The 27013-nt window shown below is 34.1% G+C and overlaps 10 protein-coding genes across 10 annotated transcripts; 8 read left to right on the top strand and 2 right to left on the bottom strand.

Moving 5' to 3' along the window:
- Positions 1 to 305: 305 nt before the first annotated feature.
- On the top strand, positions 306 to 2559 carry BX664DRAFT_302427 (hsp60-like protein). Its single transcript, XM_051542429.1, has 3 exons — positions 306 to 630; positions 702 to 924; positions 1035 to 2559. The coding sequence occupies exons 1-3, from the start codon at positions 347 to 349 to the stop codon at positions 2250 to 2252; spliced, it is 1725 nt and encodes a 574-aa protein (XP_051397150.1). The 5' UTR covers positions 306 to 346; the 3' UTR covers positions 2253 to 2559.
- A 1746-nt stretch (positions 2560 to 4305) lies between these two features.
- On the top strand, positions 4306 to 5180 carry BX664DRAFT_268640 (Gti1/Pac2 family-domain-containing protein; the record flags this gene model as incomplete). The annotated part of the gene is made up of 2 exons (XM_051541009.1): positions 4306 to 4477; positions 4564 to 5180. The coding sequence occupies 2 exons, from the start codon at positions 4306 to 4308 to the stop codon at positions 5178 to 5180; spliced, it is 789 nt and encodes a 262-aa protein (XP_051397149.1).
- On the top strand, positions 5113 to 6260 carry BX664DRAFT_196913 (uncharacterized protein). The gene has a single exon (XM_051540098.1). The coding sequence runs from the start codon at positions 5225 to 5227 to the stop codon at positions 6161 to 6163; it is 939 nt and encodes a 312-aa protein (XP_051397148.1). The 5' UTR covers positions 5113 to 5224; the 3' UTR covers positions 6164 to 6260.
- Positions 6261 to 6451: 191 nt separating this feature from the next.
- On the top strand, positions 6452 to 8690 carry BX664DRAFT_196888 (major facilitator superfamily domain-containing protein). Its single transcript, XM_051540097.1, has 6 exons — positions 6452 to 6925; positions 7000 to 7103; positions 7188 to 7317; positions 7407 to 8032; positions 8120 to 8258; positions 8377 to 8690. Exons 1-6 carry the CDS (start codon positions 6772 to 6774, stop codon positions 8655 to 8657), a joined length of 1434 nt encoding a protein of 477 aa, XP_051397147.1. The 5' UTR covers positions 6452 to 6771; the 3' UTR covers positions 8658 to 8690.
- Positions 8691 to 9929: 1239 nt separating this feature from the next.
- On the top strand, positions 9930 to 10633 carry BX664DRAFT_196882 (uncharacterized protein). The gene is made up of 2 exons (XM_051540096.1): positions 9930 to 10283; positions 10373 to 10633. The coding sequence occupies exons 1-2, from the start codon at positions 10080 to 10082 to the stop codon at positions 10487 to 10489; spliced, it is 321 nt and encodes a 106-aa protein (XP_051397146.1). The 5' UTR covers positions 9930 to 10079; the 3' UTR covers positions 10490 to 10633.
- Positions 10420 to 11542, bottom strand: BX664DRAFT_196860 (14-3-3 protein epsilon-like protein). Its single transcript, XM_051540095.1, has 4 exons — positions 11479 to 11542; positions 11105 to 11379; positions 10697 to 11037; positions 10420 to 10601 (listed from the first exon to the last, which is right to left on the bottom strand). The coding sequence occupies exons 1-4, from the start codon at positions 11506 to 11508 to the stop codon at positions 10552 to 10554; spliced, it is 696 nt and encodes a 231-aa protein (XP_051397145.1). The 5' UTR covers positions 11509 to 11542; the 3' UTR covers positions 10420 to 10551.
- A 1526-nt stretch (positions 11543 to 13068) lies between these two features.
- On the top strand, positions 13069 to 18322 carry BX664DRAFT_268269 (uncharacterized protein; the record flags this gene model as incomplete). The annotated part of the gene is made up of 17 exons (XM_051540990.1): positions 13069 to 13109; positions 13224 to 13359; positions 13441 to 13684; positions 13761 to 13849; positions 13952 to 14038; positions 14124 to 14367; positions 14455 to 14534; positions 14629 to 14647; positions 14753 to 15063; positions 15166 to 15463; positions 15584 to 15868; positions 15933 to 16264; positions 16360 to 16502; positions 16583 to 16888; positions 17065 to 17131; positions 17174 to 17678; positions 17772 to 18322. The coding sequence occupies 17 exons, from the start codon at positions 13069 to 13071 to the stop codon at positions 18320 to 18322; spliced, it is 3738 nt and encodes a 1245-aa protein (XP_051397144.1).
- Positions 18323 to 18674: 352 nt separating this feature from the next.
- On the top strand, positions 18675 to 19927 carry BX664DRAFT_340790 (glutaminyl-peptide cyclotransferase-like protein). The gene is made up of 2 exons (XM_051546886.1): positions 18675 to 19694; positions 19762 to 19927. Exons 1-2 carry the CDS (start codon positions 18702 to 18704, stop codon positions 19870 to 19872), a joined length of 1104 nt encoding a protein of 367 aa, XP_051397143.1. The 5' UTR covers positions 18675 to 18701; the 3' UTR covers positions 19873 to 19927.
- Positions 19928 to 20013: 86 nt separating this feature from the next.
- On the top strand, positions 20014 to 23689 carry BX664DRAFT_285720 (formate--tetrahydrofolate ligase-domain-containing protein). Its single transcript, XM_051541686.1, has 10 exons — positions 20014 to 20079; positions 20216 to 20360; positions 20440 to 20778; positions 20880 to 21185; positions 21257 to 21445; positions 21512 to 21606; positions 21671 to 21836; positions 21900 to 22536; positions 22616 to 22734; positions 22804 to 23689. Exons 1-10 carry the CDS (start codon positions 20039 to 20041, stop codon positions 23590 to 23592), a joined length of 2826 nt encoding a protein of 941 aa, XP_051397142.1. The 5' UTR covers positions 20014 to 20038; the 3' UTR covers positions 23593 to 23689.
- A 441-nt stretch (positions 23690 to 24130) lies between these two features.
- On the bottom strand, positions 24131 to 26230 carry BX664DRAFT_340787 (uncharacterized protein). Its single transcript, XM_051546885.1, has 5 exons — positions 25934 to 26230; positions 25589 to 25834; positions 25359 to 25530; positions 24681 to 25296; positions 24131 to 24631 (listed from the first exon to the last, which is right to left on the bottom strand). The coding sequence occupies exons 1-5, from the start codon at positions 26183 to 26185 to the stop codon at positions 24235 to 24237; spliced, it is 1683 nt and encodes a 560-aa protein (XP_051397141.1). The 5' UTR covers positions 26186 to 26230; the 3' UTR covers positions 24131 to 24234.
- Between the last annotated feature and the right edge of the window lie 783 nt (positions 26231 to 27013).

Here is a 27013-nt window from a genome sequence, read left to right as displayed (position 1 = left end):
TAAAAAAAAAAAAAAAAAATAACTAACTAGTATAAAAAAATGATGAATGATCAATCATCTTATTGTTTTGTTTTTTAAATTATATAGATTAAGTTAAAGAAGAAGAATAATAATAATAATATACCACGACTTCGATATTCTAATGTGAACCGAAAGATAAAAAAGTAAACTTCAAGCCACTTTTGGGTTCAATTTCTTCCAGGCGTTTCCACCACTGTGCGGCGATTCAAAGTCAGTTTTTTTTTTTTGTTTTTCCTACAACTATTAAATGTCGCCCCCTGTTAATAATTTCCCATTTTTTTACTCTTTCTTCTCCACATTTTTTTTTCTTTTCTTTTCTTACACCATGAACCGATTGATTTCCAATACTCTTCAAAAGTCTCGTAGCACCACTGGTGTTTTGAACCGTCTTTATTCTACTCACAAAGAAATCAAGTTTGGTGTTGAAGGTCGCGCTGCTTTACTTCGTGGTGTTGACATTCTTGCCAAGTCTGTTGCTGTCACTTTGGGTCCTAAAGGTCGTAATGTTTTGATTGACCAACCTTATGGTTCTCCTAAGATTACAAAGGATGGTGTTACTGTTGCCAAGTCTATTACTTTGGAAGATAAGTTTGAAAACTTGGGTGCTAGGTAACGTAAAATCATTATATTATTATTATTATTCAAAAAAAAAAGAAAACTAATCTATTTGAATATAATAGACTCGTTCAAGATGTCGCCAACAAGACAAATGAAGTTGCTGGTGATGGTACTACTACTGCTACTGTTTTGGCTCGCGCTATTTTCACTGAAGGTGTCAAGAATGTAGCTGCTGGTTGTAATCCTATGGATCTCCGTCGTGGTGTTACCATGGCTGTTGATGCTGTTGTTGATTATTTGAAGGCAAATACCAAGGTTATCACCACTTCTGCTGAAATTGCTCAAGTAAGTTCATTAAAAAAAAAAAAGAAGAGAAAAAAGAGAGGAATCAGTTTTTTTTTTTGATTTTATTTTACTAAATATGAATCTTTTTTTTTTTTTAAAAAAAAAAATAGGTAGCCACTATCTCTGCTAATGGTGATAAGCATGTTGGTGCTATGCTCGCTCAAGCTATGGAACGCGTTGGAAAGGAAGGTGTCATTACTATCAAGGCTGGCAAGACTATTGAAGATGAATTGGAAGTCACTGAAGGTATGAGATTTGATCGTGGTTTTACTTCTCCTTACTTTATCACTGATACCAAGACTCAAAAGGTCGAATTCGAAAAACCTTTGATCTTGTTGTCTGAAAAGAAGATCTCTCTCTTGTCTGATGTCTTACCTGCTATGGAAGCTGCTGCTACTCAACGTCGTCCTCTCTTGGTCATTGCTGAAGATGTTGATGGAGAAGCTCTTGCTGCTTGTATCTTGAATAAGCTCCGTGGTCAATTGCAAGTTGCCTGTGTCAAGGCTCCTGGTTTTGGTGATAATCGCAAATCTATCTTGGGTGATATCGGTATCTTGACTAACAGTGTCGTCTTCAATGATGAATTGGATGTTAAATTGGAAAAGGCCACTCCTGATTTGTTCGGTACCACTGGTTCCGTTACTATCACCAAAGAAGATACTATTATTTTGAATGGTGCTGGTTCTAAGGATGCTATTACTCAACGTTGTGAACAAATCCGTGGTGCTATGGCTGATGTTGGTACTTCTGAATATGAAAAAGAAAAGTTACAAGAACGATTGGCCAAGTTGTCTGGTGGTGTTGCTGTGATCAAGGTTGGTGGTGTCTCTGAAGTCGAAGTTGGTGAAAAGAAGGATCGTTTCGATGATGCTTTGTGTGCTACTCGTGCCGCTGCTTCCGAAGGTGTCTTGCCTGGTGGTGGTAGCAGTTTGATCAAGGCTGCCAAGTCTCTTGATTCTTTGAAGGGTGCCAACTTTGATCAACAACTTGGTATCAACATCATCCGTCAAGCTATTCAACGTCCTTGCCGTACCATTGTTGACAATGCTGGTGGTGAAGGTTCTGTCGTGGCTGGCAAGTTGATGGATGAATTCCATGACAAACCTAACTGGGGTTACGATGCTTCTACTAATGAATATGCTGATATGATTGAACGTGGTATTATTGATCCTACCAAGGTTGTTCGTACTGCTCTTGTGGATGCTGCCGGTGTTGCAAGCTTGCTTACTACTGCTGAATGTATGATTTGTGATGGTCCTGCTCCTCCTGCTCCTGCTATGCCAATGGGTGGTATGGGTGGTATGGGCGGTATGGGTGGTATGATGTAAAGAAAGAAAGAAAAAAAAACGAAACCAAAAGGGAATCTCTGTGACGTAAGTAGAAAAAAAAAAGAAAAAGTAATAGACTGGTAAAATGCGTTGATGATTAACAGCCTCCTTTCTTCCTTTCTTTTTTATATATATATATATATATAATTAGAATACGAAAGGCCAATTAGACGATCAGATCAAACATTTTTAGTTAGTTTTATTACTGTTATTACACTCCATTTTTATTATTGTTATTATTATTATTATACAAACATGTCTATTTTCACAACATTATAAAAATAAAGATTCATTCATTTTAGTTCCCATATATCAATTGTGTCTGTGATTATTATTATTATTGTGTATGAAGAATGTATTCTATTTTAAACGATCATGATCTTGTAATCCAATAGAATAAAATGTGTGATCAATCAATCTGGTGTAACAAAAGAAAAGAAAAGTGGGGCATGTCATTACCGTATATTATTTGATTGCATGAACATTGACCAAAACTCAGCAAGAAAAAAAAGACAATGGCCTTCTACCGTCATCCCATTATTGAATCATTATTATTATTTCATCATTATTGATTTTAAAAGGTTTAAAGACTTACTGAAGCATTTATCCTGCGGTACAAAAAGATCATTAAAGAAAAAGAGAAAAAAAAATGCAATTATGGCAGTAAAAAAAAAAATGGAAAAGAATAAGGTTGCAGGAACAAAGCAAAACGTTGTTTGATAATCTGCATTGAATAAGTATGATACGCACAGATGTTATTGACAAGACAGAGTTGCGTAAAAAAAAAAGATTCAGGGGATTTTTTTTTTTTTTAAAAAAAAGGACATGATAGAAAAGTATCCCAAAAAAAGAATTGCCTATTTTAGTTCTTTTTCTGTGACAATAGTAAATACTTGTTTTTTTTTTTCTTCTTTCATTTATTCATTTTTTTTTATCTATTAAAACGTAACATATTGACACTGAAAAAAAAAACTTTCATTCTATTCGATGATCCATTCCATTTGTTTTAGTAAATCATCTTATTTTTTTTTTTTAAAAAAAAAATGCTTCCATTGAAGAAAGTGTTAGAGTGTAATTAAGTATGAATAAAACTCCTATAGTGATGTGTACCTTTCTTTATAGAATACAACGTCATAATACTAAAAACACTATTCCAAATAATAAATTTGTTGCGCTATTACACATCTCAAAGCCCGTTCATTTTCAATGGGTGTAATATAGACTAACTAACATCAGGTGGGTTGAAATTATCCAATCAAAAATAGAATAGACAACTAATAACCAAGTGTGATAATCTGAAAAGTCTTGATTTATTTTGACATTTATGAGAAAAATATGAATTGACCAATAATAATAATAATAAATAAAAAAAAAAAGACTCTTTTCCCGGACTAATTAGGAAATAATAGATGAGATCCTGGAATTGGGAACAAGGAGAGGTCGCGGCAATTTGTACTAGTAACGCCGATGAAACTTTTATGTAAAAGTATTGGGTAGATGGGGTAAGATTAGGATTCCGCTTGAAAAAAAACAATACCATTTTTCTCACAAGATAAACAAGAGTGAGGGGGAATATTTTTTTTTTGATTCGAGTGACAAAAAAGAGACAGAACCATTTGAAAAAAAAAAAAAAGAGTTGTACACATAAGGAATTTAACGTCCGTCCAGGCTTTCTTTTTTTTTGACTCCAAAGATTGGATTTTCCCTTTTTACTTTTTCCGTCTTTTCCTTTCCCCCGTTTTTTTTTTTTCTTTCCTTTTTCCCTTTTTCTTTTTTCTTTTTTTCTTTTTATATACCTTTATTAGTACATTATCATTTTTAATCTCTTACATTATTATTATTATTATTATTTGATATTTCTTACTTTTCTTTGTCTTATTCATTTTTGACAAGAAAACGTTCTTAGAGAAAAAAAAAACAACCCTTTTTATTTTTTCTTTTCTCTTTCTTTATTCAAAGAAAACTCTTTGCCACTTTCACAAAACTTTTCTTTTTTTTATTTATTTTATTATTTTTTTTTTTTATATTCAATTTTTTTTTTTATCAAAGAATAATGTTGGTGACTGAATCATTTCATGGATTTATTGAAACTACTCAAGATGTCTTGCTTATCTTTGAAGGTTGTCGTCGTGGTCTTTTGCCAAGAATATGTCGACGTTTACAAGAAAGAGAACGAAAAATGATACGATCTGGTTCTGTATTTGTATTTGATCAACGTGAATCAGGTAAAAAAAAAATATTTATATTTTATTGTTATTATTATTATTATAATAATACTATTTTTATTAATATGATTATTATTATATATAAGGCATCAAACGATGGACGGATGGTCGTGTATGGAGTCCTTCAAGAATATTGGGTAATTTTCTCATCTATCGTGAATTAGACAAACGGAATACTGGGGATAAAAAGATGTCTATATCTTCTACATCATCAGTTGGATCTTTGGATGAACGACGACTTAGTTATAGTATGGAAAATACAACAACATCATCAACTACTACTACTACAGCTGGTTCTGTGGATCGAAATAGGGATCGACAATTAGTGGGAAGCCTCTCTGATACATACAAATTTCGTCAAGATGGTTTAATCAAAAAAACAATGTCAATTGTGGTCAATGGAGTATCTCAACATTTGATTTCTTATTATGATCCTCGTGATGTTCTTCAACAAAAGTTACGTACACCTTCTTCTGTCCCTGAACTGGCTAGTTTGGAAATATCTCCTGAATTATTAGTCAAACAAAATTTCAGGATTCCTCCCATGGTAGAGCCCACTTTTGATCATAATGATGGTCTTTCTTCAACTGCTAATGGTCCTCTTACTCCTCCTGATTCTCTTTCTGGCTCTTTGGGTAAGCACATTTTTTATTGGTTTAAACTATTTATCTCCGTTTATTATGGGGTATATTTTTTTTATTAACGCTCCTATTTTTTTTTTTCTTTCTATTCGTTTCAGACCGACGTATGCACCCCTTGCGTAGTATGTCTTTAGGATCCGTGCGCCCTGAACATCCTTTAGCCACATCTCATGGATTATATTCTACTTCTTATCAACAACAACAGCAACAACAACAACAACAACAACAACAACAACATATGGAAGTTAAACAAGAACGTATGGATACAATCAAAACAGATCAATCTCCTACGATGTCTACTTTTGTTCAACCTCCATTACCTGTACCTACAAGTATTTATAATACTTTTTCAGCTGTTCCATCTCCTTCAAGTATGTCGTCATCACCAAGTACGCCCATGTTATCACCAGCAAGAGCATCTTTCCAACATCAACGTCATTATTCAACATCATCCGCTTCATCATTATCTTCTTCAGTTCCTCGTTATGACCCTCGTCATTATAGTACAGATTATTCAACATCTCCTTCTGGTTCAGAACGTATGCAACAATTGCACCAACATCATCATCACCATCAACAACAACAACATGTAGGACAAATTCAGTTGATGTCAGATGGATATGATCAACATGATCAAAATTCACAACATCAACATTATCAATCCCAACAACACCAACAACAACAACAACATCATCATCATCATCATGCGGCAAATTTGGGACAATTATTGAATCCAGTACATCCACTACAAAATGATTCAACACAACAACAACAACAACAACAGCAACAACAACCAACTACAATGTTACATTCAATGGCCATACCACATCCTTCTTCTCAAACTACAACATTTACTGATTATACGCCAGGTTATCATGACAAGGAAGCTTTTGCAATATCTCCACAAGATGGAGGTAATGGATCTGGCAGTAGCGGATTTATACCTACACAAAGGTATCCTATGACCAATCAACATACTTCGTCTCCTATGAATTCTCTTTATACACAAGATATCTCTGGTGCTGGACTTCATTCATCCTTTTGATTTAAATCTCTTCACTTTTATCTTTTCTTTTATGTTTTCTTAGTATCTCTCTATTATATGTACCACTTACATATTTCTTCCGTTTCCTTCTATTATTGACTTTTTTTTCTTGTTTTATTCTCCGTGTTCCCTAGTTTTTTTTTTATTTTTTATTTTTATTTATTATTTTTTTTTCTTTTGTCAATTTTTGATACAATGTATACTATAAGAAAACTACTCCCCTTTTGTCTATCGTTATTCTTCCTTCTCACCTTTTTTTTTTTTTTTTTACATAAAAATATAAATATATATATATATACAACTACCCTAGTTAGCAGACATATTAAACTTCAATGTAATCATAATAATAAAGGGATTTTTTTTTCTATTATTCAATGCAGGAATCAATCACTATGTGGAGGTGACTCAATTCATTATGACTGGTTTGACAGCTATCATTTTAAAGTTGAGTCAGTTACAGTTTACGGAAATAGATTTTATTCTTCCGGATTTCCTTTCTTCTTCTTTTTCTTCTTCTTTCTTTCCTTTGTCTTTTCCCTCTTTTTTTTTTTTTTTTTTTGTTACACAGTCAGTTCGTCTCCTTTTCTTTTCTTGGTGTTTTGTATTCAATGTCACGAAATGATAACACTTGGTTCATTGGTCTTAAACTATTATCTGTCTTCAGTATCGGTTGTATAGGTTCCTCCATGCTCTATTTGCCTACCTTTTATAAAAATGTTCTCAATTTAAGTACTGACAAGATTGGATTTCTTTACTCTATCAGTAAGTATGTTCATATACATATTTTTTTTTCCTGTTTTCTTGGTTTATTCATTTCTTCTTTTTCTTTATTATAGCACCTTTTGTATCATGTTTATCATTTCCTTTTTGGACCTCTTATTTGGATCGTACTCAAGCTTACAAGACTGTCATGATTACGAACATGGCTGTGTCCACTGTTGTAAGTTTTATCGAAAATACATAAAAAAAAAAAAAGAGAAATATACCATATCTCGTGACTTTTATACCTACCTTATCTATTTAGTCAGTTTTGTTTATAGCAATTGTACCATATTTGACCAATGAAATGGGTATGACGATGATGTTGGTGACACTAGGATGCTTTGGATTTAGTTGGTTTGGATATCCAGTGATTGCTGCTATGGTTGATTCTGGTAAATACCTTTGAAACAAAAAAAAAAAAAAAAGGAATGATCTATTTCATATTCCTTTATTATTATTATTATTATTTATTTTACTTTAGTGACCTTCCTTGTTCTTGGTGATTATAAAGAACTATATGGACAACAAAAGACCGGATGCCCTGTCGGTTATGGATTATCTGTTTTTCTGACGGGATTATTGATGGAATCTATTGGTCCTTATGCTATGTTTCCTGTCTATACCTTCTTTTCTTTATCGTTTATCATTACTGTGGCACTGTTGGATTTTACTCCTCGAAAGAAATCACCTTGTTTATATGATGATATTGATTCCTCATCACCAACATTACTGACATCGACAACACAAATCAACAATACTCCCAAGAATAGCAGTATCAGTAGTAGTGATAGTAGTACTAATGGTTATGGATCAGTAGATACAATCAACAACGATATGGATGTTGATATAGAGGACGATGATGATGATGATGAAGTGGACAGAAAACAACAAACCTTATCATCAGTATCGATGTGGAGTTTATTGGCCAATCCCGAGTCCTGTCTCTTCTTTTTGGTGACCATCTTGATGGGATTTTCAATTGCAGTAATTCAAGCCTTTTTGTTTTTATTTATGCGGAACGACTTGCACGCTTCACCTTCTATGATTGGATTACTGGGACCTTTGGGTAGTAGTACAGAAATTGTTTGCTTTTACTTCTCAAAACAGGTAACACGGACAAATAAAAAAAAAATTATCATTCATTACAGTAACTCATTCGTTTCTTTATATCTTGTTCCTGAGTTATTATCATAGATCTTCACTCGTATTGGTCCAAATCGAATGTTGATGGTGGCACAATGGATCACTATTTTTCGTTGTTTTATTTATATTTTGACTATGGGACTTGAAAACCAAGGTGCTTGGGTAGCTACAATTACTCAATTATTACATGGTAAAAAAAAAAAAAAGAGAAAAGAAGAAAAAGGATAGTGTAAAAGTGATGGGAGAGAATGGAATGCTATTTAAGAATCACTCTAATCATATGATTACGTTTTTTTTTTTTTTGTTAGGTATTGGATTCTCTATGATGTGGAGCGCAGCAGCATTACAAGCTGAAAGGATTGCACCTGATCATTTGAAAAATAGTGCTCAAGGATTATTGAATATGTGCTTTAATGGTATTGGAGGCGGTCTTGGAGCTATTTGTGGTGGACTGATCTATGATACTCTTGGAGCAAAGATTATGTGGTTATCAGTTATTTGTCTTATGTTATTTAGTTTTTTTATTTATACTTCATCTTGGGTCAAAAGAACTTTTTTACTTACAAATTCTAGTTTTAGACGTTTTTGAATAAAATCTTTTTTTTTTTTTTACTCTTCCCTTATTTGGTGTAGGTGAATCCCCCCCCCCTCTTTATTGATACGATGATGATGACTTCTGAGCGACAAACGAAAAGACAAACTTTACTCTCCTGCTTAAATGCATGATGAACAAATAGGACAGATTTCTCCATTTTTACAACAAAATGTGACAATGATGAACAGTATGAGATAATGATGAGATGGTACGATGAATAAAAGATAATCCTATGAGAATGATGGTAAAATATCAATGATGATTGATGATAACAAGCAAATAATTTATTAGATTGCTATCACAATCCAAAAAAAAAAAATGCATCTATAGCACATTAACATAAATTCATGCGCGTTTTCAATAACGGATCGTCTTGTTGCCATTTGGATTTGTAAATTATGTGTTAATTGATTATAGGTGAAAGGTGGGCTACCAATCTAACAACGATCATTGAATGGTGATGACGAAAATGATTTATTGTAATTTAGAGTTGATAAAATACAACAGCCAACTAAGCATTATTGATGCATCAGAAATATGTTGCACTATTTCATCATTAAAACCCCGTTGGCTCAAATTTTTTTTTTCTTGACACTGGGTGCAATCTTGAATATTTCTTTCTTTCTTTTTCTTTTTATATATCAACTAGTAGCATTTTAGTATTGATACTTTTTATTTAATAAACCTTTTTATTTTTATTCCAACCAATTCGTTACCGGTCAATGTATTTGATTCCATCCTCTTCCGATATGACACTTTACCGTTATTTTTTTATTTTTTTTTTGAATGCATTCTTTTTACTTTACGCACATCTCTATAGTAAAGGAATACGTTTATACGACACTTGACAACAAAATGATACATTGTGACCTCTACGCAAATTTTTTTTTCTTATTTACGAAGCTTACGTGTCGTCCTCTTTTTCAACTCACTCTTTACGTTATTTTTCTTTTTTTATTGTACTCCATGGAATCTCTACAATTTGACCCATGTTTACTTTGGAATAATCAGAAAGGAAATTATTCTTTATAAAAAGCAGAAGAAAGCTGCTGCTCTTGGTAAGTAGACTTCTCCATGGAAGCAAGGTCCAATAGATATATTTATTGATCTTTTTTTTTTTTTTTTTTTTTTTTTAATATAGGTCTGCCCATTCACACTGGCTCGTCATGGACTACCTACCAATGCGGCGATGTTTACGGTTTTTGTAAGTATATTTTTTTTTTAAAAAAAAAGACACAACTTGATCGTACTGAAATTAATCATATCTTTTTTTATCTGTCAGTGTTCCCAATTTGATTTATATTTTATACGTTGTCGTGATATTTTGAAGAGAGCAGAACGCCGAGATCGCCTTAGACATAAATGAATATAAGACAAGCCAGGTGTATTCAAGATGTGGTGAAAAAGCTTTAGAAAATGTTGAACCCAGCTTTGGCATCCGGCTGCACAGTGTGCTTAAGTGTCAATCTTGTAGTACACTATGGCAACGCGATGTCAACGCTAGCAGAAACATCCATGGCATCGTTATGTCGTCCATTCTTGGTGCTGGTCGCCCTGAAGTCTTCTGTCATCCTGTCACTCCTTCCGAATACTGAAAATGCGTTGATGTTTACGGTTTTTGTACGTATATTTTTTTTTTTTTAAAAAAAAGACACAACTTGATCGTACTGAAATTAATCATATCTTTTTATATTTATCACAAATTCAAGTGGAAAAAACTGTATCATGTAGTCGCAATTTCCAAACTAAAATATCTGTTGTCTTTTTTTTTTTTGAATAAAAATATATATTTTTATTATGATATAAAGAGGGAGGGCAAGATATAAACGGGAAGAATGAATAAAATAAAGATAAGTGATGATAAATGGAGATAAGAGAGGGAGAAAGGCTATTCTTGGGATTCTTCTTCAGGTTTTGACTTGTCGGTCTTGTCGCTTTCTATAAAATATAAAACAAATTAGATCATAAAAAAAATATCCCCAGTAAATAATATATATCACATCCAACCATTCCTTATTCTATTGTTCACTTACCTTCTTGAAGATCAGAAGTCCAAAGAGTCAAGTTATCCCGTAATAATTGCATGATCAAAGTAGAGTCCTTGTAAGATTCTTCACTAAGAGTATCCAATTCAGCAATAGCGTCATCAAAGGCTTGCTTGGCAAGTTGACAAGCACGACTAGGAGAATTTAAGATTTCATAATAAAACACCGAGAAGTTCAAGGCAAGACCAAGACGAATAGGATGAGTAGAGGCAAGGGCACTTTCTGCAATCCTAGTAGCCTCCTTATAAGCGTCATTAGCAGAAGTAGCAGCTTTCTCACGATCTTCACCAGTGGCATATTCAGCAACATACCGATAGTAATCACCTTTCCTATAAATATGAAAAATCAAATTAGTAAAGCTTTTTTTTTTTTTTTTCTATTCCATAACCTACTTACATTTTAAAGTAAAATACTTTGGCTTCATCTTCTTGGGCAGCAGGAATCAATTGGACAGATAACAAGTCCAAAATATCATGACAGACACCATATAATTCAGATTCAATCTTCTTTCGATATTCCTTGACTTGAGCGAGATTTTCTTTATGATTCTTGCTTTCTTCCTTTTGTTCAATAGAAGATACAATTCTCCAGGAAGCACGACGAGCACCAATCATATTCTTGTAAGCCACAGATAATAGATTACGTTCTTCAACAGTCAAGTCTACTCCCAACTAGATGATGTAAACAAACAAGTGTGTAAATAACATTGTAAAAATTCGTCATCATTTTCTTCCTATCCCCTGATTTTTTTTCTATAGTTGATATATTACCTTCGCAACTTCTATCATATATTTCACCATCTCTAATCATTAATAATCATAGAAATAATAATAATAATAAGTAAATAAATAATCGATTAGTAAACCCATTATCCTCGTCAAAGGTACTCCATTTTCAAAAAGTATCAAAAACACAAACACACACGCACACATACAGAGATAGAGAATAAATACAAAAGGCCAATCGATATCATTCCACTATCAATATCTTTCCCCACACATATATACACACACTAATTGGTTTTTTTTTTTAAATTTGATAGGAAGCTTACCGTCATACCGTTCGGCTTGTTCAGCAATCTTGGCCATGTAGACCTAAAGGATAATAATAAAATAGAGATAGTGATTAATAAAAAGAAATAGTTCCAAAATAATGTTTTTCGTTTGATAAATGACTTCATCTATAGTAAAAATAAGAACTTGTTCTTACGTTATCTTCGCGTTCCTATCAGTAGATACAAAAAAAAAAAGAAAAAAATAAGCTTATCAATAAAACAAAAAAGTTGATACTAAGATTGTGTCATATCAATTAAAGAGGTATTCTTTAAGGAGATAAGCAAATAAAAAAAAAGGGTAACTTACAGTAGACATTATAAAAAGTATAACTTAATAAAAGAGATATATAAAAAAAGAATGAGTTTAATGAATACAGAAAAAGGGAAGAAAAGAAAAGAAAGGAAACGAAAAAGAGTGGGAAAGAAAGAGAGAAAAAAAAGGTAAGGGAATTGAAACTCATCCAATGAAGGTTCAGTGATGGTGGAAGGGACTTCATTCATTACGCATGACACGAAAAAAAAAAGTATCACTTCTTTCCTTTTTTTTATTTTTATTTGATAGTGAAGAACTTTACAACTTTCATATTAATTCTCATAATATACTTTGCTTTGATCTAGAAAGTAAGATAATGCATGTTTTCGACTTTTTATTAAAAAATATTGATTTCCTAGTTACAGTTCATTTTCATACAATTGTAGACATTGTGACTGAAGGGAAATCTCACGTTTCCAGCTCCGCCTAACTTCTGTGAACTGCTGCTGGTCCGTATCTTTCTTTCTCTTTTTAATTATATTCTTATAAAATTTAAACCTGTTAATTTATTTATTATTATTGTTTTTTTTTTTTTTTACTGTCCTTTTTCAATGATACCCAATGGAGCTTGAAAAAGAACCCGAAAATATAGGTTCTCTAGGCTCTGATCCTGACGACATGCGGAAGACTTCGGATGTTTCCAACAAGAACAATAATAATAATAATGTGACACATCAAATACAAGCAGCGAACAATGTCAACGGTCATCCTATCAACAGTGACCATTCACAAGATTCTCGTAGTCCTTCACCTCATTATGAAGATAGCCATACTTCGTTACTTTCAACGACAACAACTAATAATTATCTGCCTTCTATTACGTCTACACGGGCAAATTCTATTATACAGCCTGCTACCAATATCACCTCTACAAATGATAATATCACTACGACCACAGCACCTCCACCTTCTATAACTACGACATTGACACAATCTCAAGAAAATACGTTTTATCAATCCTTGCAAATCCGACTACACCATTCTGTTGGAAGTATGAGTATTAGTCCTACTTGTCGTGATGTGGTTTTGGCTGGGTAACCCATTGGGAATAAACAAAACTCTCTCGACTTTTTGTATAATTTTTTAATTGATCTTTTTTTTTTTTTTTTTTTTTTTTTTTTTTTAATTCTTGTCTTTTTATTAAATAGTCGACAAGGTCTGGTTATCATCGATTTGGAGAATCCTTGGTTGATACCTCGTATCTTACCACATATGTCAAAATGGGAAGTAGCTGATGTTCAATGGAGTCCTTATGTATCTCGCGAATCATGGGTGGCATCCACAGTAAGTATAAATCCTATGATAGTGGCAATGAAAATCGATAAAAATCATGACCTTTTTTTTTTCCTTTTTTACTTTTCTTAGTCAAATCAAAAACTGGTTATATGGAATTTGAATTCAAGTTCTCAAGTGATTGAACATACTTTACATGCTCATGCTCGGGCAATCTCTGATATCAATTGGTCACCACATCATCCAGATATTGTTGCTACTTGTTCGGTTGATACTTATGTTTGTGTTTGGGATTTGCGTTGTGCTGGACAAAGTCATCAATCTCGTGGAGATGATTATTATTATCGACCTGTCAATTCTTTTACACCTTGGAATGGTAAAAACAAGCAAACAAAATAATCAATCATAATAATTAATCTTTTCTTTTTGGTTTATTATCTATATGCGTATAGCTGCTGCTACTCAAGTTAAATTCAACTTTAAAAATGAATATTTAGTCGCTTCTGCCCATGACAAGGATGTGAAAATCTGGGATATGCGAGTAAGTCGATTTTTTTTTTTTAAAAAAAGGATCTCGATATGTCATTCGTTACTTTATCTCATTGTTATTTTATTTTTCTCTATTTCTTTGTATATATGATAGAAAGGAGCTGTGCCAATGACAAGTATTACAGCTCACTCGAAAAAGATTTATGGTATTGACTGGAGTAGACAAAATGATCATGACATCGTTACGTGTAGTTTGGACAAATTAGTCAAGGTAAAGAGTGGTGCCCAAATAGAATATTTAAAAAATCTAACTCTATTATATTTAGTATTGGAACATTCACTCTGCAGATGAACCAGAAGAAACTATCATTACCAATTCTCCTGTTTGGCGGGCAAGAAATACTCCTTTTGGAAATGGTGTCCTGACTATGCCTCAACGAACGGAATCTACGCTTTATCTCTATGGTAGGGATACACCAAATGAACCTGTACATCTATTTGAAGGTCACACAGACACTGTCAAGGAATTTGTCTGGCGATGGAAAGGTGGTCAGAATAGCAGTGATGGAGGTAAATATTAAGAAAAAAGAAAAGGAGAGAGAGAATCGTCTTGTCATTTACAAGTGAAATGGAACTGAGGAATAATTCTCTTGATAGATGATCGTGAATTCCAATTGGTGACTTGGTCAAAAGATCAAAACTTGCGGTTATGGCCAGTACCTGAAGATATTACAAAGGTAAGAAAAATTTTATGAATTTGAAGTAGGATATACAGTGATCACATTTATAATATATATATATTTCTTCCTTTCTTTTTTTTTTTTTATTCAGTCTGTGGGTCACAAACCAAGTTCTCAAAAAACTCGCTATCCAGTTCCGTCAAATGCTATTGGAGCAGATGGAACCTACCATTCTCACTCGTTTCAAGAAACTCCTGTGGAGGATGAAGCAACAGATGAAAGATCTCGTTCAATTGCTGCTTCTGTTGCTCCAATTCGATTGATGGCTACCAATACTTTATCCTTCCATGGCACCGGTCCTCATGGTAATGTCAAATACTCTACAAGTTATAATTTCCCATCCAATACCTATCGTGAACAAAAATACACCATCAACCCTTTATTATGGATGCAAAACGTCAAAACAATAGCGCCAAACAACGAACTCAGAAAGGATACATCAGTTGGAAGTACTTACTCATCCTTAGCCGAAGAATTATCTAGTGTTCTCAATAAGTATGCTAGTGTTGGTGTCAAAACTGAAAAGGTAAAAAAAAAAAAAAAAAAAAAAAAAAAAAAAAAAAAAAAAAAAAAAAAAAAAAAAAAAAAAACGGTTCTAACAAAATACAACGTCTATGATTTTATGTAGATCAATGCTGCTGCTCGAACATGTACTATCTCTTTACATGGACCATGGCTAGAAACTGGAACTGCCTTCTTACGTATCACTATCCGATTCAGTCAACAATATCCTGACAACAGTCCTCCTGAATTTGACATTCAAAAGAACAGTATGATATCCATCTATTACCGTACCCACATGGCACAAGATCTCAACGCATTAGCTGCGAATTATACATCACAAAAGTTATGGTGTTTAGAGCCGTGTATTCGATACCTTCTTGGTGAAACAATGCAAGAAGACGAACCTCGTTTTGGAAATGACAGTGCTTCCATGATATCATCATTATCATCCACGACAACAGCAACTTCAGCAGTACCTTCCAAGAAATTATCTTCCACTACGGCAACAGCTTCTTCTTTTCCAACGACATTAGATACATCAGTCAATGGTATATCAAAGCCAACAACATTTAACAAAAATGACGAATCGATCCATCAACCTACTACAAACTATGTTAGCAATTGGAATGGGACTACAGCAGGTGAAGCTGATTCTGATGATGAAATATTTGTAGGACCTTCATTTATGGGTGGCTATGGTATGTCTAATGGAAAGCGTGGTAGTTTACAAAGTGAGAAAGGTATTGTTCTGGATCTCTCATCAAGACATTCTGCGGATGAAAAGGTACCTTTTCCTCGTCTCTGTGGTGGTGTATTTTCCGGAAGTGGTAATAAAATTAATATTTTGATTTTCAAATGGTTATTGACTTACTCCTTTTTTTTTTTTTTAAGGTCAATTGGTATGTTTCTTCTCAACATTACGTGTACGTGATCCTAATCGTACAACCAACAAAACTGATAAGAATAAACAAGATACAAGTCCAGCAAGCAATACTAGCAATGGGGAATACTTTGAACATACTTATCAAGATTTTTACAAACATCCAAAGTCATATGAACAATTTGAAGAATACAAGGAAATTGCCGCGATGTCTCGTCAAGGTCGAAATGCTACAGTGATGGTTGGTTCTAGTGGTGCCTTCGGAGAATATAGTTATGATGATGATCCTGATGATATTGATGATGGTTTGACCAATATGGCTTCGATCTACTTTAAACCGGACGTATGTATTTTCTAAAATACGATAGAAATGAAAGATAAATCATAATGATTCATGGATTATACTTTTCTTCGTTCTTTCTTTTTTTGTTATAATAGGGGCTGGCTCTGGATAATTCTATGAAGAGTGAAGACAATCTACTCTACCATGGCTCTAAATCTGATAGGACAACAAGAAACATCGTAATTGCCGATTTCTCTGATATGATGCCTTTTAGCCCATGGCTTGCTAAAGAATATATGTAAGTAGACTTATTTATTTATGTTTGTAATGGAATGATCCAAATCCTCAATCTTTTTTTTTTTTTTTTTTTTTGTTTAGGTTATCACCGAATGAACCCATGAAAGCATGTCTTCATAATGCTCAAGCTGCCAAGACACATGACCGCGATGATCTGGCTCAAATATGGAAAATATCTTTGGAAATTATACGAGAATGTGTTCCTTTAGATATTCCAGAACAACAGGATCTTGTGGATGACTTACTTTTGAATAGACGCCCAGATTTGCAACCTTTACCTACTGATCCACTTTGGTTACAAGATTCAAAACTGGCTGAAATCAATTCTATTTTGGGACATCAAGCATTTACTCGTCTATTGTTAGATGTGACTGAAACAAATGGCAAGTTGTCTACTGAAGAAACTACTATGCAAACAATAGATGATCTACCAAAACGTCGCGTAAGATGGGGTGCTCATCCTTTAGGTCAACGATTAGTAGATAATATGTAAGTCAAAAGACTCTTTCATTTATGATATTGTCAATCTCACTTTTCTTTGGCTCTTAATGTGATCATATTAGGTTGAAGCATTTTATTCGGGCGGGTGATATTCAAATGGGTGCTTTATTATCATGTGTGTTCCATGATGTTTATATGCCTATACAAAAAATCTCTCGATATGATATCAAGAAAGCAAGGTCTTGGGGAAGTATAGCAAGAAATCAACAACGCACTGGTGCGAATGAGTCTGGCAACAAAGCGTCTTCTGTGGACTACTTCTCGATGAAGAAAACTAAACAAGTAATGCATCGAACCAGCTCTGGACCCAGTTTGAATGGTGCTACCGTATCCAACCGCAATAGTAATCATGTACAACTCAGCCAATCCTATGGAACAAAAGGTGTCAACTTTTTGTCTTACTTTTGGGATAGTGACAGGCGTACACCACCACCTATGGAAAAATCACCACTGACAGAAACACCAACTGAAATGGGAAATGATACTTTGACAGCATCAGCAGCATCACCTATCCGCACTCCTAAAATTTCCAATCGAATGACGAATCGTATGCAACCCTGGACAACTATGTATTCTGGAGCGAAAATACCAAGTAACACAGCACCTGGATTAAGATCTTTGACAATGACTGGTAGTGTCAGCTCTCATGGAACATCGTTTACATCTACACCCTCAAGTCCTGTTGTGATGGGATCTCGTGTCAGTACTCCTCTTTTACCTCCTGGATCATTACCTCTCTCAACACCCAATGTGATACCTCTTGGTCCAGTGACGATTGCAAATAAAGAAGGCGAGATGCTTTCAACTGATGACCTCTCGATTGAATTCAATAATGTAGAATGGTTTGATGGTGAAAAAATGTTTGTATACAATCAAATCCCTCTTCTACCTGCCAGCAAAAGTGGACAATATGATGTTACACGATGGCAATATGCAGATTTATTGTTTCGGAACGATCTATTGGCTCAACGTGCAGAAGTACTCAAGTATATCAACAACCGACCAGCGCCGACTTTAACTGGATCAACAATGACAAGCAAGGAGCGAACAATGGAAATTCAAGTACGATGTTATATATGTGGATCTGAAGTGGCTGGTCCTGATCGTATGTGTTATCAATGTCGTAAAATACGAACACAAATCAAGTGCACTATCTGTCATCAATTGGTCAAAGGTTTATTGAATTTTTGTGTAAAATGTCGACATGGTGGACATAGTCATCATATCAAAGAATGGTACCAAAAGGAAGATGTTTGTCCAACTGGTTGTGGATGTCGTTGTTTAATAGAAACTCAGGAATATGGCACGCTTGTATTATAGTATCTTGATTGTTTTTTTTTTATCTTTTAGTTATGTAAATATATTTCTTTTTTTTTTTTTTTATCTCCTATTACTATTTTTTTTTTTTTGTTTACTAATAAAGAATCTTTTTACTTTTACTATGGTTTTTTGATTTTCAGGGCAAACCTTCTTTTTGAATAAGGGGTCAAAATACAATTTTAAATTACAGCTTCTTCCTTTTTTTTTTTTTTTTTTTCCTTATTTCTGCGTCTTCTTTTTTTTCTTTCTTTCCTTTTTTTTTTTTTTTTTTTTTTTTTTCCTTATTTCTGCGTCTTCTTTTTTTTCTTTCTTTCCTTTTTTTTTTTTTTTTTTTTTTTTTTTTTTTTTTTTTTTTTTTTTTTACGTCCCTTTTATCATCATGAACTTGATTCTTAGTTCGTTATTATTCTTTGGATACCTCATTTGTGCGATCACTGGCTACCGCGTTTTATCCAATGATTCCTTAAAGAAAATCGCGGAACTCTCACAACCTGATACATTAGATATCAATAATGGACGTTTATTGAAACCCTTCCTTGTCGAACGAGTCTCTGGTACCGAATCCAATGCCAAGGTGCGTGATTTTATTATACAGCATTTTGAACGACTTGGATGGCATATTGAATTGGATTCCTTTACAGCAATGACACCATTGGGCGACAAGAACTTTACAAACATTGTGGTGACAAAGGAACCGGAAGCACAACATCGACTTGTCCTAGCAGCTCATTATGATTCGATGAACAGTCCTAATTTTGAATTCATTGGTGCCACGGATTCAGCAGTGCCATGTGCAGTGTTACTTTCATTGGCAGAGACGTTGAACGATCAATTATCAAGTACTTCGGCCTGGTCTGGTGGACGCAGAAAAAGGAAATCTTGGCAAGACACAACTACACTGGAACTTATCTTTTTTGATGGTGAAGAGGCCTTTGTGAAGTGGACAGCAGACGATTCTATCTATGGGGCTAGGCATCTTGCTGAGATTTGGGAACAAACTGTAGTGGCCAATCCACAACAACAACAACAAGGACGACAAGGTAATAGGCTTGAACTTATTGACGTCTTGGTGTTACTCGATTTGATGGGCACTCCCAATCTGACCTTTCACAATTATTTCCGCTCAACAAGTTGGCTTTTCCATCATTTGGCAAATTTAGAACGTCGTCTTTCCGCTTATGATGATGATACCCTTTGGCAACCTTTTGATCGATTTCAACAACCTCTTCAATATATGTTTCCTACTGAACCTACTCAGCTGACGTTTAATAGTCATGCCATGAGTGATGATCATTTGCCCTTTATGTATCGTGGTGTCAATATTCTCCATTTGATTCCTTATCCTTTTCCAAAAGAATGGCATCTTGCTTCGGTAAGTTCACAAAAAAAAAAAAAAGAGAACAGTAGATATCACTCATTGATTTTTTTTTTTTATCTAGGATAATGCTGATTGTCTTGATCCTCCTTCAATTTATAATTTGGACGTATTATTTAGGGTATTTGTATGTGAATATTTGGAATTGGATCCTGTCCCTCATAGTGAATTGTAGTTTAGATATCAATTCTTTTTAGATGAAATAAAAAAAACCTTATTTTTGATATTTTCTCACACCAATCGTCTTTTGATCTTCCGAGCACAAAAATGCAGGAACTCTTTTTTTTTTTCTTTTTTCTCTTTTCTTTCCTTTCCTTATCACTTTTATATTTATCTCAGCAATGACTGTAGCTACTCTTCTCGATGGCAAAACATTAGCACAGTAAGTATTTATTTTTTTTTTTATGGGAAGGAGGAAGGGTTGAAAACTGGTCACTACCAAAAAAAAAAAAAATATGTTGGTTATCATTAGTGTCATTCCCATCGTTTCGGATTCATCTTTTTTTTTTATTACATAGAAATGTACGTGACAAAATCAAGAAGGATATTGAAGCTACGAAAGTGAAATATCCAGAATATTGTCCTCATGTGGCCGTGGTTCAAGTTGGTCGTAGAGAAGATTCATCAGTTTATGTTCGTATGAAGCAAAAAGCTGCTGAAGAAGTAAAGTTAAAAAAAAAAAAATGAAAACAAATATATACGAAAATTAACTAACTAAACATGATTTTAATGATATATACAGGCAGGCATTCAATTCACTCATGAAAAACTACCTGATAGTATCACTCAACAAGAACTATTGGAACGCGTAAAACAACTGAATGAAGATTATCGTGTACATGGAATCTTGGTACAAATGCCTTTACCGTCTCATATTAATGAAGCAACTATTATTGAAGCAATTGATTATCAAAAGGATGTGGATGGATTTCATGGGCTCAATATTGGTAATATGGTCAAGAAACAAGCGCAACCTCTGTTTTTACCTTGTACACCTAAAGGCGTGATGGAATTACTCAAATCTACCGGTATATCTATTCAAGGCAAATCGGCTGTTGTGGTGGGAAGAAGTGATATTGTGGTATGACATCTAACATTTCATTGGACGCACCTTTTTGTCTCTTATTTTTTAACTTATTAGTTTCCTTTTTTGTATCTTTTTTTTTTTTTTTTTTTTTATAGGGTGTACCTGTGGCACATTTATTAGTCGCGGCCAATGCAACAGTGACTATTTGTCATTCCAAAACTCAAGATATGGATCAAATTGTGAAAACAGCGGATATCCTGGTGGTGGCCATTGGTAATCCTCAATTTATCAAAGGTGAATGGATCAAACCTGGAGCTATTGTCATCGATGTTGGTACAAATCCTATTCCTGATCCATCAAAGAAATCAGGTACAAGATTGGTTGGTGATGTTGATTTTGATCAAGCAAAAGAAGTAGCAGGTATCTTGACTCCTGTTCCTGGTGGTGTTGGTCCGATGACGGTAATCTTTTTTTTTTTTTAAAAAAAAGGATCATTCATTTATAGCTGTCTTCTTTTACATGTATATATTAGGTTGCTATGTTAATGGAAAATGTGAATATCAGCGCCAAAAGGTTTTTACAACAAGATCAAGATCGAAAAGTGATACCACTATCATTGGACCTCAAGATGCCTGTACCTTCTGATATTGATATTGCCATGGCACAGAAACCAAAGAACATACAATCACTCTGTCATGAGATTGGACTCAAGCCAGACGAAGTAAGTTGTTCGATATAAATAAAAAGCGTTTTGTGAACTAATATATCGTTTACGTTGTGAATATAGTATGAACTTTATGGAACAACAAAAGCAAAAATTGGCTTGAATGTATTGGATAGACTGAAACATCGTAAAAACGGTCGTTATGTGGTTGTCACTGGGTAAATATATATATATCTTAGCTGGTATTGATGGCTAATAATATTCCAATTTTTGTCTGGATAGAATCACTCCAACCCCTCTTGGTGAAGGCAAATCTACTACAACTATTGGCCTAGTACAAGCTCTTGGTGCCCATCTAAATAAATCTGCTTTTGCATGTGTTCGTCAACCATCTCAAGGACCTACATTTGGTATCAAGGGTGGAGCCGCTGGTGGTGGATACTCTCAGGTTAGTAGCCATCTAAAGCAGTAATGCAAGTACTTATCTTTTTTTTTTTTTTTTTTATAACAGGTGATACCCATGGATGAATTCAACCTTCATATGACTGGTGATCTGCATGCTGTGACAGCAGCCAATAACTTACTTGCAGCAGCCATTGATGCTCGTATGTTTCATGAAGCTACACAAAGCAACAAAGCTCTATTCAACCGATTATGTCCCGCCAAAAAAGGAATCCGCACCTTTGCTCCCGTGATGTTGAAACGATTAGAAAAGCTTGGCATTGATACATCAAAACAACCCAACGATTTGACGGAAGATGAGATAGCCGCATTTGCAAGACTCGATATTGATCCTTCCACCATCACTTGGCAACGTGTGACCGATACCAACGACCGATTCCTTCGCAAAGTGACTGTAGGTGAAAGTGCAACTGAAAAAGGACAAACAAGAACAACCGGATTTGATATTACAGTGGCAAGTGAAATCATGGCTGTGTTGGCTTTGACAACGGATTTACAAGATATGCGAAAACGATTAGGTAATATGGTGGTGGCCAATTCCAAGACAGGTCAACCTATTACAGCTGATGATATTGGTATTGGTGGTGCTCTTACTGTGCTAATGAAGGATACAATCAAGCCCAATTTAATGCAAACTTTGGAAGGTACTCCTGTTCTTGTTCATGCTGGTCCTTTTGCAAACATTGGTAAGAAGAGATAAGTGAGAAAGTTAGTTTTTGATTCAATTGTTTACTCTTTCTTTTTTTTTTTTTTTTTTTATGATAGCTCATGGAAACTCATCTGTTCTAGCTGACAAGGTGGCACTTAAGCTAACTGGTACTGATGGCAATGATGATGGAAAAGAACCGGGATACTGTGTGACTGAAGCAGGATTCGGCGCTGATGTAAGGCCAATATTAATAATAAAAACCATCTAGTATTGTGTCATCTAACTTTTTTTTTTTTTAATGTAGATGGGAATGGAAAAGTTCTTCAATATCAAATGTCGTACATCAGAATTGGTACCAGATTGTGTTGTATTAGTGGCTACTATTCGAGCTTTGAAGATGCATGGTGGTGGACCAAATGTTGTGGCTGGCAAACCTCTCCCTGATGCCTACACTGAAGAGAATCTAGACTATTTGGAAAAAGGATGTAGCAACCTAGTACGACATATTGAAAATGCTCACAAGTTTGGTCTTCCTGTAGTGGTTGCCTTGAATCGATTCACATCCGATACCTCAGCTGAATTGGCATTGGTGCGAAAACTCTCGTTAGAAGCAGGAGCCGAAGATGCAGTTGTATGTGAACATTGGGCATATGGTGGACGTGGTGCGATTGATTTAGGTCAAGCGGTAATCAAGGCATGTCAAGAAAAGACAAAACAATTCCAGTTTTTGTATCCTTTGGCCAATACAATTATTGTGGACAAGATAACAACGATTTGCAAGGAAATCTATCGTGCGGATGGCATCGAGCTCAGTCCAGAAGCACAACATAAAGTAGATACCTATACCCGACAAGGCTATGCTGATCTCCCTATATGTATGGCCAAGACTCAATACTCTTTTTCTCATGATGCTTCGCTTAAAGGCGCACCTGTTGGTTTTACTGTACCTATTCGTGACTTGAGACTCTCAGCTGGTGCTCGCTTTATCTATCCTCTCTGTGACACTATTCAAACCATGCCTGGTTTACCTACCCGACCTTGTTTCTTTGATGTGGATTTGGATGACAATGGTCAAGTCGTTGGTCTTTTTTAGTCATAGTCTTTTTTTTCTATTATTGTTATTGTATCGATCATGTCTTTTTTTTTTATCATTGTTTTTGAAAGAAATAAAGAAATGTGATGTTTTATTGATATGATGGTTAATGGATGACACGGTAATCAAGGGATGGAAATTATTATAGTTAGAGAACAAATAGAATAGGGATACTATGCTCTTCTACTTACCGTTTGCTTCTCATTTTTTTTTTTTTTCATAATTTAGAGTTCGATATGAACCGGATGCCGTGTATCATTTTTCGACAAACATCACAAGAACCGCAATAGAAAGTAGTATGCTACAAAATACAGGAATTCTTTCATATATATTAATATACATATTGCTAATATTGAGAAGTCGATACTAATATTAATTTTTCAATTTTTTTTTTTTACCGTGTTATTTGTTTCAACGAGTACTCCACTGACAACTAATCAACTTTTCGCAAATAAGCCCAAAAAGTAACAAATTTTGGAATGTTATCAATTTTGGTTACACACATCTATGCTGAGAACAACAAAAGATAAAACTCGTATACAAGACTGAAGATGACTCAAAATTTTATTATGGATTGTTGAAGAAGATACAAAAAAAAAAAAAAAAGTATGTAATATATGAGTGAGTACTAACTAGATCAATCTAAGTAATGACAGTAGGAGCCTTGCGTCCGGTATAATGTTCCAATTGACATAAATCCAGGGCGACATCGATCAAAGGTTTCAAAGCATCTTGAGTGGCATGAGAATATTCAGATGGATTATTAGAGTATTTTTCCACATAGAGACGGACAGTAGCACCTTGAGAACCAGTACCAGAAAGACGGATGATAACACGAGAAGTATCTTCAAAAATAATACGAACACCTTGATTTTTTGAAACGCTACCATCAATAGGATCGTGATAAGAAAAGTTATCCATAGTTTTGACCTTGAATGCACCAAATGTCTTTCCAACCCATTCACCACTTTCAATTTTTTCACCAAGTCTTGCTACCATATCATCAGCACCCTGTCCTTCTACATCTTCATAATCGTATCTAAAAAAAAAAAAAAGGTCAGACAATTTTTTTTTTTTTGAAAGTTTACCTTGAGAAAAAGTTGCGACCATAAGTTTTGTAATGAGATTGAAGAATATCATGTACACTAGAACCTGGTTGCTGTTTGTTGACATAAGCAATGACACTGATCCATGCCATGATAGCCCATACACCATCCTTTTCACGAATATGATCCGAGCCTGTACCAAATGATTCTTCACCACAAATAGAACAACGTTGAGCATCCATCAAGTTACCAAAAAACTTCCATCCAGTGGGGACTTCAAAATGTTCCAATCCTTGTTTTTCTGCCACACGATCCAAAGCCAATGATGTTGGCATACTACGAGCAAGACCATGTACACCATGTTTCTTGAAATAAGGAATAGCATCCTTAGCATAATGAGCAATAATAGCTACACTATCACTGGGAGTCACGAATGCATTGTTACCACCAATAATCATATTTCGATCACCATCACCATCTGAAGCAGCGCCAAAATCATAACCTTCCTTGTTCACACGTTCTACCAAATCATGAGCATAGGTTAAATTGGGATCAGGATGAGCTCCACCAAAATCAGGTAAGGGTTTATATCGCATCACACTTGATTCTGGAAGTCCAAGTTCCTCAACAAATAATCTATAACCATAAGGTCCAGTCACTATCCAAAAAAAAAAAAAAAATTAAAAAAAAAAACCTATTTCCGCATGAATAATCACTTACCACCATTCATGCCATCGAATAATACTTTATAATTTTTGTTGTTTTTGAAAAAATCCTTGATAGCATCAAAATCAAAAATGGTTTTCAGCATATCAATATAATCAGAGACTCCATCAATGATTTCAATTGTCATATCACCAGCTTGTTGTGTTCCTAGTTGAGAAAAGTCCACCTAAGATAATTTCATTATTAGTTAATTAATAGTGATGGATAGTTTCTTCATTGCTTACCTTTGGAACATCTGCAAACTTGTATTCTTTAATCGTTTTTGTGAATTCATAAATTCGGTTTGTCACGTTTTCAGGAGCGGGACCGCCATTGGACATATTGTACTTGATACCAAAATCATTGTCTGGACCTCCAGGGTTGTGAGAAGCAGTCAATAGAATACCTCCAGTTGCTTTTCTTTGACGAATCAAATGAGATACAGCAGGAGTAGATACAATACCATTTTGACCTACAATCAGTTTGCTTACCTAAATATATATATATATAATATGTATCAAGTGTGAGTAGAACAATTTCCTTCTGTTTTTTTTTAAAAAAATAATAATAATAATAATAAAATACTTTACACCAGCAGCAGCACTAAGCTTAACAATAATTTGAAGTACTTGGTCCAAATAATATCGACCATCACCACCAACAACCAAAGTAGCACCTTTTGCTCCACCTTCACTTTGAGGAATAGAATTTAAGATGGCCTGGATGAAGTTTTCAGTATAATGAGGTTGTTGAAAAATCTTGACGCGTTTACGTAAACCAGAAGTACCCGGTTTTTGTCCTTCAAAAGGTTGAGTTTGGATAGTTTTGATAGAAGTAGTCATAATGTGAATGAAGTCAATGGAAAAAAAAAGAAAGAAAGAAAAGGAAAGAAAAGTAAAAATAACCTAGTCGTGTTTCCAAAAGCAAACAAACCGATTCGGCTGTTGAAATAGAGTTTATTCATAGTGTTTTGACCTTGATTTTTTTTTTTTTTTTCGTTTCGATGTTTTATGCAAAGAACTAAAAAAAAAAGAAAGTTTCCTCTGGAACGTTTTATCTTTTTCGTTTTCATTGGTTATAAAATGATAAAGTATTTCAATAGACAAACAAAATATATTACAAGAATATATTCAAGTTTAACTATAGAGAGAGATCTGAAAGAAATTTCATGCTTATATAATGCCCCAACAAATCATTGATACGGATGGCTCTCTATCTCTTTATTTATTTTTGTGCAATCAAAAGGGGAACAATAAAAAGGAAAAAAAAAAAAGTAATTCTCACACTCTCTAGATAAAAATTAGCCAATAGAATTACCTTTTTTTTTTTTTTTGCTTTCGATAGATTGATACTTTTACAACTTACTCAAAAATGATCATCACTGTACCAAACTTGGATTGAACATAGATGAGATCATTCTCTTTCATTATAATCATTTATACTATAAAGTAAAAAATTAAAAAAAAATAAAAGTAGATTCATCCAATAATGACCATCATCCAATAAAATTACCATCACTGGATTCCTCTCAAAAAAAGTAACCTAATATCATTTAATCTCATTTTATTACCTTACCTTGCCAACTAATGTGTAATGAACATCGAAAAGATTTTATCGATTTTTTGAAAAATTGCCTGGTGAACCCTCGACAATTTATTTTTACAGCCAAC

The sequence above is a fragment of the Halteromyces radiatus genome (genome assembly GCF_025201355.1).
Source record: "Halteromyces radiatus strain CBS 162.75 chromosome Unknown BX664scaffold_8, whole genome shotgun sequence".
Taxonomy (NCBI): domain Eukaryota; kingdom Fungi; phylum Mucoromycota; class Mucoromycetes; order Mucorales; family Cunninghamellaceae; genus Halteromyces; species Halteromyces radiatus.
The sequence above is the reverse complement of the archived record's forward strand: the minus strand, read 5'-3'. Positions and strand labels throughout refer to the sequence as shown.